This window comes from Trifolium pratense, linkage group LG4, assembly GCF_020283565.1.
Source record: "Trifolium pratense cultivar HEN17-A07 linkage group LG4, ARS_RC_1.1, whole genome shotgun sequence".
Classification (NCBI taxonomy): Eukaryota; Viridiplantae; Streptophyta; class Magnoliopsida; order Fabales; family Fabaceae; genus Trifolium; species Trifolium pratense.
In genome coordinates, this window is record NC_060062.1 from 59903432 (window position 1) to 59923434 (window position 20003).

General features: G+C 35.3%; 3 protein-coding genes and 2 pseudogenes across 5 annotated transcripts; 2 read left to right on the top strand and 3 right to left on the bottom strand.

The window, feature by feature from the left end:
* The first annotated feature begins 486 nt into the window (after positions 1 to 486).
* Positions 487 to 2380, top strand: LOC123923055 (annotated as a pseudogene).
* Positions 2381 to 2749: 369 nt separating this feature from the next.
* On the bottom strand, positions 2750 to 11307 carry LOC123924551 (chloroplastic group IIA intron splicing facilitator CRS1, chloroplastic-like). Of its 3 annotated transcripts, none has more exons than XM_045977494.1 (8): positions 10464 to 11286; positions 9675 to 10194; positions 9008 to 9138; positions 8065 to 8421; positions 7825 to 7981; positions 7443 to 7735; positions 7245 to 7304; positions 2750 to 3104 (listed from the first exon to the last, which is right to left on the bottom strand). In XM_045977494.1, exons 1-8 carry the CDS (start codon positions 11208 to 11210, stop codon positions 3099 to 3101), a joined length of 2271 nt encoding a protein of 756 aa, XP_045833450.1. In that variant the 5' UTR covers positions 11211 to 11286; the 3' UTR covers positions 2750 to 3098. The 3 variants fall into 3 exon arrangements, with proteins under 3 accessions (XP_045833450.1, XP_045833449.1, XP_045833447.1); XM_045977493.1 differs by lacking the exon at positions 2750 to 3104 and adding an exon at positions 3178 to 3794 and having other exon boundaries at positions 10464 to 11307; XM_045977491.1 differs by lacking the exon at positions 2750 to 3104 and adding an exon at positions 3178 to 3794 and having other exon boundaries at positions 7245 to 7735.
* On the top strand, positions 3786 to 6833 carry LOC123924553 (cullin-1-like). The gene is made up of 2 exons (XM_045977496.1): positions 3786 to 4420; positions 4629 to 6833. Exons 1-2 carry the CDS (start codon positions 4190 to 4192, stop codon positions 6036 to 6038), a joined length of 1641 nt encoding a protein of 546 aa, XP_045833452.1. The 5' UTR covers positions 3786 to 4189; the 3' UTR covers positions 6039 to 6833.
* A 3534-nt stretch (positions 11308 to 14841) lies between the features above and the next one.
* LOC123923056 lies at positions 14842 to 16980 on the bottom strand. The gene is made up of 2 exons (XM_045975701.1): positions 16464 to 16980; positions 14842 to 16016 (listed from the first exon to the last, which is right to left on the bottom strand). Exons 1-2 carry the CDS (start codon positions 16978 to 16980, stop codon positions 14842 to 14844), a joined length of 1692 nt encoding a protein of 563 aa, XP_045831657.1.
* A 1947-nt stretch (positions 16981 to 18927) lies between these two features.
* Positions 18928 to 19593, bottom strand: LOC123923057 (annotated as a pseudogene).
* Positions 19594 to 20003: the final 410 nt, after the last annotated feature.

Below are 20003 nucleotides of genomic sequence, written 5' to 3' on the forward strand. Positions count from 1 at the left end.
AAGTTACAAAGCAAAAACCAACAAAATTCCACAATTAAAAAAATTTGGTAAAGGGAGAGTGGGTAATAACCTACGTAGGGAACTAAAAAGTTCATTGATGTATATCAATCAAGATTAACGCTTTATGCGTTTTTATTGAATACCGTCAATTTTGATCTTCCTCAATAACATATCAAATGCTTTTTAGATTTTTGTAAAACTTAACATAGATGATCTATAAATATAAACTTTCAATCTAACGGTGGATTTTGTAAAATATATATTCGTTAAAGCGTTATTGAGCGGTGTAATATAACTAAGCTAGTTCATGAACCAAGCGAGTCGAACTATATATAGTTTATGTTCAGCTCATTTATTTAACGAACTTAATTTTTAACTCAAGTTCAACTCATTTGGTCCACGAACCGAATTCATGAGTCAATTATCAAATCGAGTTTCGAACTATTTACGAGTTGGCTCGGGTGCCCTATTTTTTTACGTATATACATGGATGCTTTTGCACTATCTGTTCATAGGTGCCAAAACTCCACCAACCAATTCATTGGTAAAAAAAAATTCCAATGTCACGGCAGGAAAGAATTGTATATTTTTTATTTTAGGTTTTTATTTTATTTTACTAACGGACTTAACCTAACCTAACCTAACTCATCGGGGCACCCACCCTTCACACAACACAGTATATCATTCACCGAATCACCACAAGTCCTCTCAGAGACAGAGACGATTTTTTTGCTTCCACAAAAACAACACAACAATGGACTCCACTCAAGCAAAAAGAACAAGAAGAAGAAACACAGTGGTTGCAACAACTGATTTATATTCCAACCATCCCTTTCCTCCCTTGCCTCTTGCAAAGGTTTCCCAACCTCACCTCTATCGACATTAAGTGTACTACTACTACTACTACTACAAGGACCTCGACAACCTTCTCATCCAAGTCTCTCGTTTCTCATTGAAACTCACATCGCTCAATCTCTCCGACCAACTCAGAATCCCCGCAAATGGTTTGCGAGCTTTCTCCAAAAATATTACAACTTTGACTTCTCTCATTTGGAAGATATCAATAGCACTGACTTACCCCTCATTGCTGGCTGATTGTTTCCCTTTGCTTGAAGAACTCGATCTCAGTAACCCAAACGGGTTCATGAATTGCTATAAATTTAGTAAAGATTACGAGACTCTTTCATTGGCACTTTCTAAACTTCGCAAGGTTGATCTCACTAATCATTTCTTCTTTTACGACAAGGAGCTTTTTCACTTGTTTAAAAATTGTAAGCTTCTCGAAGAGGCCATCTTCTTTGACTGTGGCATAACCGACGATGGTATTGCTTCTGCTCTCCGCGAGAGACCAACATTGAAGACTTTATGCTTTTCCAATATACTCAAACCAGAATACTCTGTCTGTTACTTCAAATTTTAGCGACTCTTTGTCAAGTTTGAAAAGTTTAACTAGTCTTGATTTGTTGTCTTTCAATATCTCGAACGAACGAGTTGCTCTCCTCTATTGCAATCACACGACTTCCTTTGAGGAGGCTTGTCCTCCAAGATTGCATGGGTTATAGTTATTCGGGAATCTTTTCTTTATTATCCAGGTGTCAACATATCCAACATTTGGATCTTCAAAATGCTGATTTTTTGAATGATCAGCATGTTGCCGAGTTGTCTTCGTTTCTTGGTGATTTGTTGTCTATAAACATTAGTTGTTGTCATAAGCTCACACAATCAACCTTGTTTGCAGTCACTAGAAACTGCCCTTCGCTTAGTGAAATCAAAATTGAAAGTATTGGAAGTGAGATTGTAGAGAAATTTGATTCTTTTATCGACTTTGGTGTATACCCTCAATTAAAGTCTCTTTATTTGGCTCACAATTTATGGTTAAGTGATGAAAGCATCATAATGTTTGCCTCCACTTTCCCCAATTTGCAGCTGCTTGATTTGAAGTCTTGTAAAAACATTTCTGAAAAAGGTATTGGTCAAATTTTAAGGAGATGCTTTAAGATTAAGCATTTGAACTTAAACTACTGTTCAAGAGTGAAGATACTTAGAATGGACTTTGGAGTTTCCAAACTGGAGGTGTTGAACGTGTCAAATACTAGAGTTGATGATGAAGCACTCTGTGATCTCAAAAAATTGTTGTGGACTTTTGCAATTGGTATTGGAAAATTGTAGTGATGTCACAGAGAAAGGAGTGATGCACATGGTAGAAAATTTGAAGCAACTAAGAGAGATCAGTTTCTGCAACTGCTTTATAATGCATTCTAATGTTATTGTCACGATGATATTTTCAAGGCCATCATTGAGAAAGATAAACATTCCAAATTATCGTCTCAGCGACAAAGAGCGTGAACTCTTGTTGCATCAAGGATGCTATGTTTGGTAACATTCTCAAACTACTCTGCTGAATTTTGAATTCTTAAATGTAAGATGTTTTTTTGTTTTCCGATTTACTTTTTCGAGAAATTTCTTTCTTCTTTTTCAAATGTCAACTTACTTGTGTACAGTGTACATGGTAATTCTCTAAGCATGTTTTTTACCGTTTAAGCCGTACTTACGGGACCAAAGTTAAAGATACTGGTTTTATTTATTTTCTTTGTGTTGAAAGTTCCATGGGAAATTGGTATCTTTCTGGTGATGTCTACATATTATGGTATTGTTAAATTATCCTTTGTCTGGTATTGTTTCTTGAAGCTATTGAGTAACTACTGTTTTTGTCTGCTTTGACATTAGTGTTTAATTAATTTTAATTTGGTCAAGAAAAAGATAAAATGAAATGATTAAATTGATTAGTAACCTTAAGTAGTATAATGAAAACAATATTACAACTTATTTAACCACAAGGGAAGAAGTATTTTTGATCTTCTAAATGCAGGCTATACATTTTCAATGGATTCAGCTTCATTTTTTTTTACAGTAGATTCAGCTTCATCTTACAGAAACTTGATCTCAGTTAACGGGGAGTAAAAAATTCCAACTCGTCTTTAACCACTCGAAAGTGAAATCTAACGCAATCTGCAACTTTCCTTTCTCAAACTTGCATGATATAGGTGTATGTGTGAGCTTCCTTTCCTCATCGAAGAACAGCTTTTCAAGTCTTCACTTCATTTCTTTATAAAAGAAGTTAGAATATAATCAATCATATAATTAAACATGTATGCAGAATATTATTCAGAACCAATATTTCCATCTAAAGATTGTAGTTTAGCATTGCGTAAAACTAGAAAAACAAAAACATTATCCTTGATCATCCTAGAACAAGTGTAGACTACAGAATTGATATTATAGAATAGTTGAGTAAAATCAATACAGTGGTTATGAATGACTCGCGACCTGTCAAAATAGGCCAGGCTACCGGATCGGCACACTGGTCCAGTATTTTAACATGGGTCGGGCGTACAAAAGCACAGAAAAAAACATATCTACACTTGTGCCTGGTAGTGTACTGTACCCTTTGATCTATTAACATATCTACATACCGGTATACATTTACCTCGCCTCCTCTAAGAATAAGCTCATGAAAATAGTGATGGTAAATGATTGACTTCAAATTAATATAGGAGAAAAAAAAAACTTGTTTACACATTTGAGCTCAAACAAGAAATTTTTACAATGCTCCTATACTGAAAGCTTACTGCCAAAACACGTCGCTCAATGCTCACCGAGGCTTGAATTTTTCATATGTCTTATCTCATCAATCGTGGATATGCGGAAGTTGAGGCTTGATACAAGTCTTAAACATGCATACATTAATTTTCATATTCTCTTGCCTCAATTTCCTTCCTGTGCTGCAGGGCTTCCTAAAATTGTAAGAAGAATCTCAGTTATACAGTAGAACAAATAAAGTTATCTTGAAGCCTAAGTTTTCTGGTCAAATGAAAAAGTGCAAAATGACACTGACAACTTTGTTGCTCTGTCCGTTCCAAAAGAAGTTTTGTTTTAGCACAAAAAAAAATTATATTTATATTTGAAATTTCACGTTAGATAATAATAATTTAAAAAAACTTTATATACACAATCACATCGATCGTCTCACGGTAACTATATATACACAATCACATCGTTTTGCTTCATACTCACGGTAATTATACGGTAACTATATATACACAATCACATCGTTTTGCTTCATACTCACGGTAACTATATATACACAATCACATCGATCGTCTCACTTCATCGCTTCGGTTAGGCTACAATGGAACGAAAAACTATTGACCTAGATCAAGGCTGGGCCCATATGCAGAGCGGGATTGCTAAGTTGAAGAGAATTCTCGAAGGATTACCAGAACCTCAGTTCAGTTCCGAGGAGTACATGATGATGTACACAACCATTTATAACTTGTGTACTCAGAAGCCACCATCTGACTATTCACAACAGATATATGACAAATATAAGGGTTGTTTTGATGAATACATTAGAACTAAGGTAGGGAAACCTCCACTGTTTATGTTTTATTTTCTCACTTCACTGTTTTAAATTTTGTTTTGTAATTATGCTTTTCCCGGCATCTGTTCGTTATTAATAATAATAATATATTTGTCGTTAAAAAAAAAAAAGAAATTTGTTTGAATTCCTTTTGTCGTATATGATTTGATTTGCAGTGTCTGATACTCTTTACAACATTCTTTTTTAGGTTTTGTCTGCTGTAAGAGATAAGCATGATGAATTCATGCTGAGGGAGCTTGTCCAGAGGTGGTCAAACCACAAGATTTTTGTTAGGTGGCTTTCACGCTTCTTCCATTATCTGGACCGGTACTATGTTCCACGAGCCTCCGTTCCTCCGCTCAATGCAGTTGGGCTTTCGGCCTTCCGTGATTTGGTTTATACGGAGGTGCGGGCTAATGCTAGGAAAGCTGTGATTGATCTTATCTACAAAGAGCGCGAGGGCGAACAAATTGATGGATCATTGTTGAAAAATGTTCTTGACATATTTGTTGCGATTGGTATGGGTGAAATAGTGCAATATGAAGAGGATTTTGAGGTGCAGATGCTTGAGGATACAGCCAATTACTACAAAAGTAAGGCTACAATCTGGATCGAGTCTGACTCCTGCCCAGATTACATGATAAAGGCCGAGGATTGCTTGAAACGAGAGAGAGAAAGAGTGTCTCATTACTTGCATGCTAGCACTGAGCAGAAACTGGTGGAAACGGTGCAACATGAGTTGCTAGTAAACCGTGCAAGTCAACTACTCGAGAAGGAGCACTCAGGATGCCGTGCCTTGCTTAGAGATGATAAGGTGGATGATCTCTCTAGGATGTATAGACTCTACCATAAAATACCTAAAGGGCTGGATCCTGTTGCCAATGTATTCAAGCAGCATATTACTGATGAGGGTACAGCTTTGGTTCAACTGGCAGAAGAAAGTGCTAGCAATCAGAAGACTGCAGGTGGTTCTGGCTCTCAGGATCAAGTCCTTGTCAGAAAATTCATAGAGCTCCATGACAAGTATATGACATACGTTAATAACTGCTTTATGAATCACACACTGTTCCACAAGGCATTAAAGGATGCATTTGAGGTATTCTGCAACAAAACTGTTGCTGGTAGTTCAAGTGCAGAACTATTATCTTCATTCTGTGATAATATCCTTAAAAAGGGTGGAAGTGAGAAGATGAGTGATGAAGCCATTGAAGACACACTTGAGAAGGTAGTCAAGCTGCTTGCATATATCAATGACAAGGATCTCTTTGCAGAATTTTACAGGAAGAAGCTTGGCCGAAGATTACTTTTTGACAGGAGTGGGAATGATGACCATGAGAAGTGTATTTTGACCAGGTTAAAGCAGCAATGTGGTGGCCAGTTCACATCGAAAATGGAGGGAATGGTAGTAGACTTGACATTGGCTAGGGACAATCAGTTGAAATTTCAGGAATATCTTAATGAGAACTCATATGTAAATCCTGGAATTGACTTGACAGTCACTGTTCTTACCACTGGATTTTGGCCAAGTTATAAGTCCGGTGATCTCAACCTCCCTTCAGAGATGGTCAAGTGCGTCGAAGTTTTTAAGGGATTTTATGAAACAATGACAAAGCATTGAAAACTCACATGGATTTACTCACTGGGATCTTGCAACATCATTGGCAAGTTTAATCCAAAAACCATTGAGTTAATTGTCTCAACCTATCAGGCTGCTGCCCTGTTACTATTCAACAATGCGAATAAGTTAAGTTATTCAGAGATTATGACTCAGCTGAATTTGAATAATGAGGATCTAGTTAGGTTGCTTCATTCACTTTCCTGCGCAAAATACAAGATCCTTCTTAAGGAGCCTAACACTAAAACAATATCCCCAAAAGACAGCTTTGAGTTCAATTCCAAATTTACTGATAAAATGAGAAGGATAAAGATCCCTCTACCACCCGTTGATGAAAGGAAGAAGGTTATTGAAGATGTACACACAGACTGGCGAATTGCTATTGATGCAGCTATTGTGCGCATTATGAAGAGTAGGAAAGTTTTGGGTCATCAACAATTAGTTTCGGAGTGCGTTGAGCAGTTGGGACGCATGTTCAAGCCTGATATCAAAGCAATCAAGAAGCGGATTGAAGATCTCATCACTCGGGACTACTTGGAGAGGGACAAAGATAACCCCAACACCTTCAAGTATCTGGCTTAGGGGAAGGTACTAATGTACAACATGGTGCGGGTTGAGAAAGCTACTTAGATAACTGAATTGATTCTTACGTAAATGGATGTAGTCGGTTGCTTAAACCAGTGATTGGAGAATTAGTACTTGCTTAATCCTTATTCTTGTGTATCAGACCATGACTAGTGTTGATGATTTGCTTATTATTATTTACTTGAATGATTGATTTTTTTTTTTAAAGTAAAATATTATCGCATTTCATTCACAATAATATCCCGAATATAAAGGGGAACATCAATGAAAATGTGGAAACTAGCTAATGACGTGGTCTCTCTTGCTAATACATGAGCGATCTCACTGGCTTGTCTCTTAATAAACTCAACCCGGGAGTTTCTAAAATGTGTGTTAAACATGGTCCTATGGTCCTTAATAATATCACCAAGCTCAGACTCATCTATAAGTGTCATTTTGCTTTTTCAACGTGACATTAATTATTATTTTTCAATTATACCCCTACATAATACTGTCTGCACTAATTTCAAATCATTATATTTACTATATGTTTATTACGATGGCTAATAACAATAGTTAATAAGGATAATTTCGTAAAAGTTTACATACGAATGCCATTTTCATGCACAGATTATTGGAACTTACCAGTTTCACCTTCAAATCAGAGATTGTCTTCTCTCTCTGATGAGCAAAAAACTTCAACGACTGAAACAACGGTAGCCAAATCAGTCTTGAATAGGAGGTGAAATGTAATTGTTGAAAAATACATATAAAGGACATAAGATGTGGATTTTCAAACAAAACTAGGAGAATGATGAATGCAAAAGAAAGCAAATCACTTACTCCAATTCTCTGCATTTCAAGAGACCTTTGCAATGCTTTTCTTTTGGTTAGAAGATTTTTCGCTATCTTTTCTGAAGGCCGACTATAGTTTTTACCACGGTAAATAATAATAGCATAGCCTTCTTTTAGTTTATCAACTGAAACTAAAACTCCGCCGCTCTCTCTCTCCAAAAATTGTGAAGTGTAGATGACTCGACTGATTAGTCTTTGCATCGTAATAACCTTTGCTACTTCTCTGTGTTTCCAATGCTGATGTAGTCCTTCCAATACACCATCGAAGACTCCTCGCCTTCCTGCACTCATTGTTGAATATAGCTTCTTAGAGAAAGTTATACAGACAAATGGATAGTCAGATGAAATTCAAGAGGTTAAAATACTTTACCAAGAACTAGACAACTTCTCATCTTCAACCCCATCTTTCGGAAACATTCTCTCTCCTCATCAGTCATTATTTCCAAGTCTATATCCTGCCCAGCAGGTTTCCATGCAGCATTTAACTTTGATAACTCCATTGCTGATCTTTCTATTTTCTTGTTAAGCTGCATAATCCACATGATTAATTTTAAGAGTGTCATAATATAACAAATATAACAAAGGAAAAAGTCAATAAACCAAATCTCACAAGGAAAGCTTTATGCTGTTGCACTTTCAATTCCTTCTCCAATCTATATATTTCTGCTTCCAGTGAAATGTTTAAATCTACATTGGCTTCTTTTATATCCTCGTGCTTATTTTGGATGTTCCTAAATTCTGTTAAAGTTCCACTTGTACTCGTATCTTGTGGCAGTGGCAACTCATAGATAGAAGAAAAGGCTTGAATTGCTTTCATCCGTGCAACTTCTTCGTGAAGTTGACTAGTTTTAAGCTCTGATTCTCTCTTTTCTACCAAAGCTGCAACTCTACTTGGAAGGAAATCTTTTCCCCTATAGAGTAATATATAGAACTTGTTGCGTAACAATAGAACTCCTCCGGTGAGACGCTGTATTGCAGACATTAAACTTATTCATATCAGTTTTTGGATATATAAATCAAAATCAGTACAAGAACTAATATACAAGCTAAAAGAGTGGCGCAATCCACCAGTCTCTCATGATATTCAAAATAAAACATGTTTACAAGCTAATCTGGAAAACTACTGTTGGTGCAACAAGTAATTTTAGTTTAGTCTAGGGATTCTGAAATATTTACCAATCACTCGAAATTAAATTACTACAGGTCCTACCATTACAGTCATTCAACAACTATGTAGCACTGAAACTTCATATTGAAACCTTGATGTCCGACACCGACATATGTATTTACACTCAACTATACATTTTATCAAATTGTTACCGGTGTCGGCTTGTCATTTAACAACCATTCCTGTATTAGGCCAAGTCAGGACAACCAAGGTGATAAGGTCTTCCCCAAAATGTGAGTCAGGACAACCATTTAATAAAATCCAACTCAACGCAACATGAAAACTCAAGCTCTTATACATAATATCATTGACTAAACCTACACCTAAGGTCTATAATATCTTGCACCTCACACACATTGAAAAGTAAATTTTCTATGAAACTTGCCTTCAGTTCATTGGCCATTGTTTCATTGTCAGTATTTGGAACTCCAGGCTTGATAGCAATTTTTGCTACATGACTCTTGTGCCACAGCTTTAAGATAGCAGCTGCTAAGCCTTGAAGTCCTCTGTTTCTTCCTTCATAATAAAGGGTCAAAATCAAAATGAATTAATTAGCCATATGTGATAAGATAATGATCCAAAGGACCAAAAAACAAAACCAAAGCAAACAAAATAGACAAAAATTCCTTTTTAAGCCGATAAATACCGGTAAATATTTGGTATAAACTACACCCATTTTCAGCATCAAGAATAAAACAAGAAAATAAATATCTCAAATGTATTCTCGGCCTGATAAAGAAATTAAGGGCCTGTTTGTTTAAGCTTTGAAAAAAAAATGATTTTTTTGAAAAAAATTTAGAGATTTTTTTGTAGAGATTTTGAAGAAAATCTAAAGCTATTTTCCGTTTGTTTACAATCATAAAAATCTATTTTTTTAGAAAATGGTTTTCAAAAAAAGATTTTCATTTTGAAGAAAAAATCATTTTTTTTACTAAAACGATTTTTGAAAAAATCTGAAACAAACAGAAGAAAAACAAAAAAAGTGATTTTTTTTGAAAAAAAATCTAAAACAAATGAGGCCTAAAGGACTGCACCAAGAAGGAGGGTACTACCAAGGACAAAATGAGTTGGTAAAGGGTGAGAAATCTTCCTGTAGTATGTTAGTTCACCATCAGTGAGTTTTACACCAGCATCAGGTAGACAAAGCCTAAATGGAGGCTTAAATCCAGGAACCACTTCTGGAAGTAAGTCAGCATCTACCGGAAGCGGTTTGTGCATCCACCAATCAATGAAGCGAGGTCCTAAGCCATCCAATAATCTATCACATTCCCTCTCATACAATGATCCACCAGTCGGTTGGTAATTCGTATCATGGACGTCAGTTGATTGAGAATCCTTATGATCAGCATTCCTGCTCGGTGTCTCACTTGTACTTTGGTCAGATTCAACCCGGTAAAGATCACCTTTGGTGACTGATTTCACCTTGTTCGTTTCATAAGAATTTGTTCTTTGACTAGGAATATTACCGGTATAAATCTTTGAAGAATCTTTAGAGGTTAACTGATAGTTGCATCCTCTGTAAACCACAAGAGCATCCTTCTTAGTCCATACAACCAAGCCTCCAGTCTTTGTCTATTCACACAGGAAATGAACACTAATAATATAGCCATCACATAACATGTAAGGATAACAGCTAATTATACATAAGGAGCATGACCAGAGAGCCCAAATAGCAGAAAACGAATCTTGGGTAGGTTCAAATAGTGATACCATAATCTTAAAATTTAGGTTGAGCTTAACTCAACCATACAATACATACACATTTTACTCAGACAGTATATGAAAATTAATCTCTTGATGAACAAAATTAAAAGATAAGCATAGGGAAAAAGAAGGCTAACCTCAACAATTTCTCTAGCTCTATCCATATTTTGACATAAAGGGATATCAAATTTAACCATAGCAAGTTCATTTGTCCTCCAAGTCCTTTTAATTTCCTTCACAACATCTTGTGTAACACCAGCTTTCTTAACCTTGACCCAAATTCTCATTTTTGCAGCCTCACTCCTCAACCTTTGAAGCAACACCTTATCAAGTTTCAAATCAGCACAAGTAACAATTTTTTCCTTTTTTACCCTCAAAAAATCAATCTTCTCATCTTTCTCCCATGGCAATCTTCCTTTTGTCACAACTTCATCACTCTCCATCAAACCTTCCAAACAAGACCCAAAGTTTTCAACTTTTTCAGAACCCATTTGAGTATCAGTCTTGTGAAGCCTTTCAACTTTGTGGGCTATTTTCTTCAAAGCTTTTTTGCCTCTAACTTCTTTACCAGTTAAAGATTTATCTGAAAGGTCACGTTTTTGTTCTACTTTTGAATTTGAGTGTGAAGTGAAATTGAGAAGCTCTTTGGGTTGGAGAAGAAGAGAACCCTTCATCCATGGAGGTGTTGGGGCTTTGAATTTGATGGAAACATCATTATTATCATCAGAAATGGAGTTATTGTTGTTGTTGTTGTTGTTGGGATTTGAAAGGGAAGTGGGTTTGTGGTGATTAAGGTTGTTGTTATTGTTGTTTTTGGGGTTTGAGGAGAATGAAGAAGAAGATGAAATGTGAATGGCAGAACATGAATAGTTAAGGAAGAGCATAATGATGAATGATGCTGGTTGTAATGGGTCCTCAAACACAACTGCAGTGTTGTGTAACTGATGATGAAGCTATCCTGCACGGTCCAAATTATTGATTATATTTAAGGGTTTTTTTTTCCGATCATAACATTATTTTTATTTTTTTTTGCAAAATTTTAAATATTTTAAATAAGTGATGAATTAAATATGAATTTTTTAAGCTAAATAATTCATAAATGTTAATCTTATATTAAAAAAATTTAAATTTTAATGAAAGATGTTTTTATAATAAGATAAACATGAATATAAAAAATTATAAAACCATTAAAAAATCTTAAAATACATAAGAGTTGATTAAAATCAGGAACAAAAAATTGTCTCAAAAAATATTTGGAGAATAAAAAATTGCTAATTTTTTTTATAGGAATTAAATATGAAATTCAAGATATTTATATGACTAAAAATTATTTTAACTCTTATATTTATTTTAGGAAAATATTAACTAATGTTTTCGAGAGACTAGTAAAACAAAACCATCATATTCGAAAAGAGAAGACGAGTGAATTAAAAACACGCGTGGATAAGCACAACCTGTCACAACATTTTATTATGTGTTTATTCATTTTTTTTTATCCTTTATGCCAATAACTGAGGGATTATTTAACAACCTATAACAATGCTGCATATATATATATATATTTGGGGAAATTGTCATTTTGGTCCCTCAATGTGCAATTCGCTGTCATTTTGATCCCTCACTGAGTAAAAACTATTGAATTGTCCCTGAATCTGCATTCCGTTAGTCAGTTTAGTCTCTGCTGTTAAGTTTGGTTGTTAACTCAACAAAAAAGTTGACGTGACATTTTTTGGACACACATCAGCTTGCTGAGTTAGCACCAGAGACGGGGAAACAACCATTTTGGTCCCTGAATGTGCAACTCTCTATTATTATGGTCTCTGACTCAAGAAAAAAAATACAAAATAGTCCATGACCCTGCAATCCATTAGTCACTTTGGTCCTTAATGTTAAAAATGATTGTTAACTTTAAAAAAAAAAGCTTTTGTGACATTTTTTAGTGATACGTGATACACAGAGTTAACACACCCATATGAGCCGCCCCTATAAACCAAATTGAGATATTGAAAGAGTTATAGAAATAAAGATCAATATTGTAGTTTACTCTCCATAATCGTTTAACCCACCTAGTGGAAATCTAAGGACCTAGTGGAAATCACATAGAAAACGAAGCTAGTAATCCCGAACGAATGACAGTATGCTAGAGCCAATATGAGACCATTAAATTCAGTATTTCAGTATTTGAGGTCTAGCATAGGATTAGAAAGCACGATAAGTTCTACCTGAACAGAATTAGAACTAGTTAGAGGCACACATGACGACTTATGACACATGGAGCTACTAAGGCAATGATACCAACATTTTTAACAAAAAAGTGGAACCTGAGGCGATGAAACTTAAATAGAGTAAGAGTAACCACTAACTAGGCTCTCCACAATTTGTAATAGAAATAGGAAATGATATTGCTTCGAACCAATTTTTAATAGTCTAATTTCTGATAGAGGGAAACAAGGGAATAACCACAAAGCAGGAGTAAGTGAGGGATCCGACCACACTTAACCACCCAATGTGGTCACACACACAACATTTACTTTTTCTGTCATTTATTTTCTGTCTTTAATTTCCGGTCATTTACTATTATCCGCAAAAATACCTTTCAAACAAACAAAGCGAAGAGAGAGTCCAAGTAGCAACCGATGTGGATGTGGCAGTCAAATAAGTCGGCGGTCCTCGTCAAATTTGTGTTTCTTGGAGGTACTAACTATTATAGGGTTTGAGGGTTGTGTTGTGAAAGCAGGTTTTGAGGATTATTTACTGTTGAATTTATGCTTTGTTTTTTTGGTACATCGTGTTTCTATAAATTTAATTAATTTTGCAACTATAAAAAATAAATTAAATCATGGGTTATGAATTTTTTCTTTTGGGTAAAGGGGTTATGAATTCAACTTACAGCCAAATTAAAAACTTTTTATATTTTAGTCAGACAAATAAAAAAGAAGATTGTTTTTTTGGCCCCTATAGTTTCCTCTAAGGCCCCCAATGTGACCATTTTGGCCCTTTAAATGCGTTTGGATTCTAGAATCCGAAACTTGTTTGTTATGGACCATACAATTCGAAACTAGTTTAAACAAGAAATTGACTGGCTATGGCTGACTTGTACGTGATGTTTTGCCCAGGAAAACATGAGTTTGGACTGTACAATCTGAAATTCCTTTTTTTAATGTGTTTGGATTCTAGAATCCGAAACCAGTTTAAAAAAGAAATTGGCTGGCTATGGCTGGCTTGTACGTGATGTTTTGCCCAGGAAAACATGGGTTTGGATTGTACAATCCGAAATGCCTTGCTTTTTTAATTTTTGCATTGTTTCGGATTGTACAAACCGGAAACGCTGACATTCGGTTTGTAGGATCCGAATACAGCCTATATAGCCTATGTGACAGAAGTTGTACTTTCATAACCACTTGGACACTAGGGCGATTTTTTGGCGTATCAGAGGCTTGAAAACAACGTTTATTCACTCAAAGAGGGTCGCAATGCTCAATCGGAGTCATACAAGAGGTAATATGCGCTTTAAACCGTTAATTTTTTCAATTTTCATGGTTTTATGATCACAATCGCCTTTGGATCACACAACCTGAAACCATTTCGGATCCTACATGCCAAACCGTGCAGTTTTTTAAAATTTTGTAATTTGTTGTTATAGGTAGGGTTTGGGATGGCCGAACCTCCGTTTGAAATGAAACCGAACATCGATGAACCCGACATTGCACAACCTAATGTAGTTGAACCCGTCATAAGTTGTAATTTTCTTATAGGTTCGCTTGTATTGTTTTTAAGTTTGAAGTTGTAATTTACGTTTTAGAGTTTGAAGTTGTAATTTATTTGATTATGTTTGAAGTTATCGTATGTAAGGACAATAGATGTTTTTAACTTTTAATTTAGTGCAAAATAGCAAATTCTGAACCTGCATAATGTTGACTTTAACCTGTAAATATTTCCTGCAGAAAACATGATTTTGGACTCTACAATCCAAACTTGTAATTTGCTTGTCCATTTCGGTTCACAGGATCCAAACCTGTAATTTTCGTGACCATTTCGGTTCGCAAGATCCAAACCTAATTTGTTTCGGATGGTAGGATCCAAACCAACATCCACACACAATTTTTCCTTGCAAAAACCATGTTCCCATCTATATTTGGCATGTTTCGGATCCCACGATCCACATCTAATGTATTTCGGACTCTAGAATCCATATCATCCTGAACCCCCCAAATTCAAGGTTATTTTGGGATTTTTGGGGGGTTTAAGAGGAACACGGAGGGTGAAAAAAACAATCTTCGAGTCTAGGTAGTCTTGGTGCAGCGTTGGCCTATTTTTTGCCTCCATTTTATTGCTGCTCTTATTTTTGTCTCCTCTTTGATTCTGGTGCTCGTTGTGGAATAAAAGTTGTTATCAAGAAGCTAATACAATTAGAACATGATTGAATATAAAATATAAAATATAAAATATAGGGAAAAATGAAGATTGAAATGTTTTAATGAAGATAAAAAAAATTACAACAAATTTGAGAATATACTAGCAAACAAGGCATCCATGATCCAATAAAGGTATCCACTTGGTGTCAGTAGGGTCAAAATGAGACGGAGCGATAATCTTTCTCAACGATGGCCTTGAACACACCATTGCCAACCAGAAACCAACATCGGCACCCACATTACGACAATACTGAATATTTATCTCTCTCAGTCGTGTGCAATTTTTTACTACTTGCCCCACTCCCTTCTCTGTGATATGAGAACACATTTCTAAGATCAATTGTCGTAGCCTGGAGAAATTCTTTGAGATCATATACAGTGTTTCATCACCAATTGTTGACATCGACAAGTTCAATATCTCCAATTGGGGAACTTGAAAGTTCATCCCAAGTAGCTCCAGTTTTGGACAATATGTCATGCTCAAATGCATCATCATTTTACAACATCTTAAAACTTCAACAATACCTTCAGATAATAATTTGCAATCGCTTGTGTCCAGCACTTGCAAGTTTGGGAAAATGGAAGCAAACTTTTTCATGCTTTCATCACTTAACCATGAATTGTTAGCTAAATGGAGAGACTTCACTTGAGGGTATACAACAAAATCCATCAAACAATTATAATTTTCTAAACTAAACTTTCCAATACCCGTGTTTTCCATTCTAATATCACCAAGGAAACGACAGTTCTTAACGAGGGCAAATAAGGCTAAATTTGTGAGCATCTTACTTTCACTAAGGTTTATAGACACCAAATTACCAAGAAACAAAGACAACTCAGCAACTTGTTCATCAATTAAAAATTGGACAGATTCAAGATCCAAATGTTGTAAAAATCGACACTTCGATAACAAACAAAAGATTCCAGCATAACTATAATGCATACATCTTTTGATTACTAGTCTCTTCAAAGGAAGACCTGCCTCTGCAAGAGATGAGAGCGAACGATCTGAAATAAGCACATATGATAAATTGAGATAGGTCAAACTTTTCAAACTCCTTATAGAGTTAATCACCTTCGAACTTACATACATCCTTCCAAATTCATCAAAACAAATTTTGAAAGACTTCAAATTTGGTTTGTCGCGGATTGCAGAAGCAATGCCAACATGGGTTAAGTATTTACAATATTCAAACATGACTAGCTCTAGCTCTTCAAGAAGCTCACAGATCTCGCAAAGATGGAAAAGCGACGAGTCATCGATGAAGCAATAACCTGAGAGATTAAAAAAATTAGGGGTGGCTAGCTACATTTATAAAATTAGTTCTAACCGAAATGAGTTGAATGTAAAGTTATATATGTTTAATTATGGGATACATTCATCTCTGAAAGTAAATTGAACAATAAATTAGAGAGTAATGGAATTCGATTGTGGAGGAGTCAGTGCCAAAAGAGAGTAATGGAAATTAGAGAGTTGAATGTAAAATTGATCAATAAACTTTAGCTTTAAAATTATTTTGCCTCGTCCAATCGTGAAACCAACACATTCATTAATAAGATAACAACAATTATGTAAAAAAACCAATTATGTTTTCAAAAGGATTAGCGGCGCAGCTTGTTGCTGTTTGCCCTTCACTCATGTGTAATTATTTTGGATATATATATATATATATATAATTATAAATATAATTCATTTTGTAACAATGGATAATAGATAATTACCTGAGATATTAATCTTGCGGAGTTTGGGAAGTGCCAATGGTAATATATTTGTATGCCTATCGTTGGATTGAGGAAAGTTGAGGTCAACTTCTTCAAGGAAAGGAAAACATTCAGCAATGAGGACAATGTCAGTTTTAGTGACAGATCCGGTCAGAGAGGTCAAAGTTTTCATCTTTGTGGCCAAAATTCGAAATCCATCTTTAGGGATGGGGCATTGAATGGAGAGTTTAAGTGATTCGAGATGAAAGGGAAAATAAGAGATTTGGCAGAGAAGTGCGTTGAGGTCACCGCAGAAGAACGTGAAGTCGAGGGAGGTGAGGTTGGTGAACCTGTGGAAGAGGCGAGGGAGGAAAGGGATGGTTGCGTCATAGATAGTGAGAGAGAATCTGAGGCGGTTGGTAATGGAGAGGAATTGTTTTGAGACAAGGGAGAGAGACTCCAAGCTGCGATGGTCGGACCGGAGAAATTTGATCACACATTCCCAACACTCGTTTGGTAAATCGAAATCGGCCGCCATCGTTTTTCTCTTTTGAATTAAACCTAATTGTGTGTGTGTATATATATACACACACATTTATTCTCTTTTTACTTTTTATTAACACTTTTCATTGGTCAATGGTCAATATCAATTATTGAGACAATAAAATGAATATTGACACAATGGATATTGTACTATAGGCATATGTGGCTAAGGAGTCAAAAGAGAATCTACTCTGAATATTTCAAAAGAGAAATTCAAATTTTATAAACTTCAATATGCAAAATACATGAAGAAAAATTACCATATTTATAGTAATTCTAAAGGCCATAATACATTTGACACAGTAGTAGTAATTATTAAATCATTGGAAACACAATTTAGTAAAAATATAATTAAATTGCAAACATAGTGACTTATTATATTCAATTGTAGGGTGATGCAATGATGAAACTAGCATGCTAGGGTGGCAATGGAGAGGCTATATGTAGCTTGATATTTTGGTAAGCTTACTAGATTAGTGATTTTTCACTTCACTGTCTTCGTGTTGGCAACTCCAATTTATACACCATTAAGTCAGACACACCACATTCTCACAACTTCCACTATCTGGTAACATCACAAACTTTTCCTGCAATAGTGCACCGTGTGTGGAATATAATGTATCTTAGCTAAGGCTCTTCCTTTTTTGACATTGTGTGTAGGTTTCGCCTAATTACTAACGATTCTCTACGATCAGTAACAACAGTGAGCTCTTCATCATATAATGGATTTACATCTTGTTCTTCAAGTTCTTTTTGAGTTTCTTCTTCTTTAGTAACTTCATATGCTTCTTTTTTGATGGTTGTGATGGTTCAGTTTGAAGCTATATGTCTAAAACCTTGACATTTGAAGCATTTGGATGCCTTGTGTTGACTTGAGGCACTGGATTGATTTATTGATGTTTTGTGGGTATCAAGAGAGTTTTTGGTTGAGGAATTCTTTTTATAAGCAGACATTTCTGGTAAATGTTGCTCGACTCGGATGGCAAGATGAACAACATCATCTATCGTCCAATGACCAATATTGTTGAAGTTGAATAGGATGACCAATATCGGAGTTTAATCCACCAAGGTAATGAACTATTGTGTACTCCTCTTTTCATGAATGTCACATGTCATCATCAACTTAAACACTATAATTTATTCTTCTATAGACAAATTCTTTTGACAAAGGTTTTGCAGTTGAATAAAATTATCTCTATTATATCAACATAATTTTAGTTAGTTCCCGGCGCATTTTCTCCCATGTTTTGATCTTGCCTTTTCCTTGACGTGCTCACTTCTTTTTTTAAATTGACAACAATGATCTTTACCTTCTTCTCTTCCGCTATCTTTTACTCAAATATTCTTTCAACCGTTTGCAACCAATAATCAAATTAATTAGGTAGGAGTTTTTCTTCAAAATCAGGAATGTAAACCTTGATATCATCATTTTTGAATGGTTGTTGATCTGGACTAGACTAAAGCTAGTCCACATATGATAAATTGTTGAAGGAAGACCTGCCTCTGCAAGAGATGAGAGCGAACGATCTGAAATAAGCACATATGATAAATTGAGATAGGTCAAACTTTTCAAACTCCTTATAGAGTTAATCACCTTTGAACTTACATACATCCTTCCAAATTCATCAAAAGAAATTTTGAAAGACTTCAAATTTGGTTTGTCGCGGATTGCAGAAGCAATGCCAACATGGGTTAAGTATTTACAATATTCAAACATGACTAGCTCTAGCTCTTCAAGAAGCTCACAAATCTCGCAAAGATGGAAAAGCGACGAGTCATCAATGAAGCAATAACCTGAGAGATTAAAAAAAAAGTATGAAATAATTAAAAATGTTATTTTCAAATAACTTGAACATCATTTATTTTTTGACTTAAACTTGAACATCATTTAGACTTTGAAAAAGTGAACAACACAAAACAAAGACCTAGGTAGTCAACAGAAACAAAATTAAATAATAGAAAACATTTTTACAGTAGTTTATAATTTCTTGGTATCATTTTGTCATGATGAGATATGACTACCAAAGTAGTTTCAGACAGCTACGTACCAAAAAGTCACCCTAGATGCGAAAAGAGTTTCTTTGTGTCGCACTAATGAAAATAAGGTTGAGCCGACGTTATCATTCTCCACGATGGCCTTGAGAAAACGGCAACAACATTTGCATGCACTTTAAGACAACCCACCAAATTGATCTCTCTTAATTGTGTGCATTCGTCTACCACGTGCTTCACTCCGTTCTCTGTGACATCACATCACAACAATATTTCAAAAATAGTTTCAAAAGCCCACAACAACTCTTTGAGATTATGTACAGTGGTTCATCATCAACTTTTGTATGTGACAAGTTCAACATACCTCTAGTCTGGGAAATTCAAAGTTAATTCCATGCAGGTTCACTCCTAAACAGTGAGTTAAGTTCAAATGTCTAATATTAGAACATCTCCTTAAAATTTGACAAATACCTTCTCCAGATATGTTACGACAATAGCTCAAATTAAGCAGTTGCAAATTGGGGAATAAGGAAACAAGTATTTTGATGCTTTCTTCGCTTAACCCATAACTTTTAGCCAAACAGAGAGACTTTAATTGAGGACATACATACGACAAAAGGATTATAATTATTTATATTAATCCATCCGGAATGCAAACTGATCTTGCTAAGTGAAGGACAGTTGCTAACTGGTGCACTAAATGTTGCATTAGCTGCCGGTTCCAAATAATTGGAAAAGGATAGAGACCTCAAAGTTGGTCTCTCAAAGAGAGCAGAAGCAATACCGGAGTTGGTTATTTGATTACAACGAGATATGTCTGCCTCTTCTAGAAGCTTCCAGTTCTTGAACAATTGGAGAAGAGATTGATCGTTGATGTAGTGATGACTGGTGAGTTTAACCTTGCGGAGTTTGAAAAGTGTTAATGACAGAGCTATTAATTAATCCATTGCGTAAGCTTTCATAATTTTCTAAATTTATGGGGGAGCGAGCGGAGGTCATAGGGAAACAATCGGGCAATGAAGAACA

Coding starts and splice junctions, on each gene's coding strand:
- LOC123923056 (XM_045975701.1), bottom strand. CDS start 16,980: ATGGCGGCCGATTTCGATTTACCAAACGAGTGTTGGGAATGTGTGATC. Junction 16,017..16,463: donor CCGCAAGATTAATATCTCAG/GTAATTATCTAT, acceptor TTAATCTCTCAG/GTTATTGCTTCATCGATGAC.
- LOC123924553 (XM_045977496.1), top strand. CDS start 4,190: ATGGAACGAAAAACTATTGACCTAGATCAAGGCTGGGCCCATATGCAG. Junction 4,421..4,628: donor ATGAATACATTAGAACTAAG/GTAGGGAAACCT, acceptor ATTCTTTTTTAG/GTTTTGTCTGCTGTAAGAGA.
- LOC123924551 (XM_045977491.1), bottom strand. CDS start 11,210: ATGCTCTTCCTTAACTATTCATGTTCTGCCATTCACATTTCATCTTCT. Junction 7,982..8,064: donor AACAGCATAAAGCTTTCCTT/GTGAGATTTGGT, acceptor TGGATTATGCAG/CTTAACAAGAAAATAGAAAG. Junction 3,795..7,244: donor CTGATTTGAAGGTGAAACTG/GTAAGTTCCAAT, acceptor TTACAATTTTAG/GAAGCCCTGCAGCACAGGAA.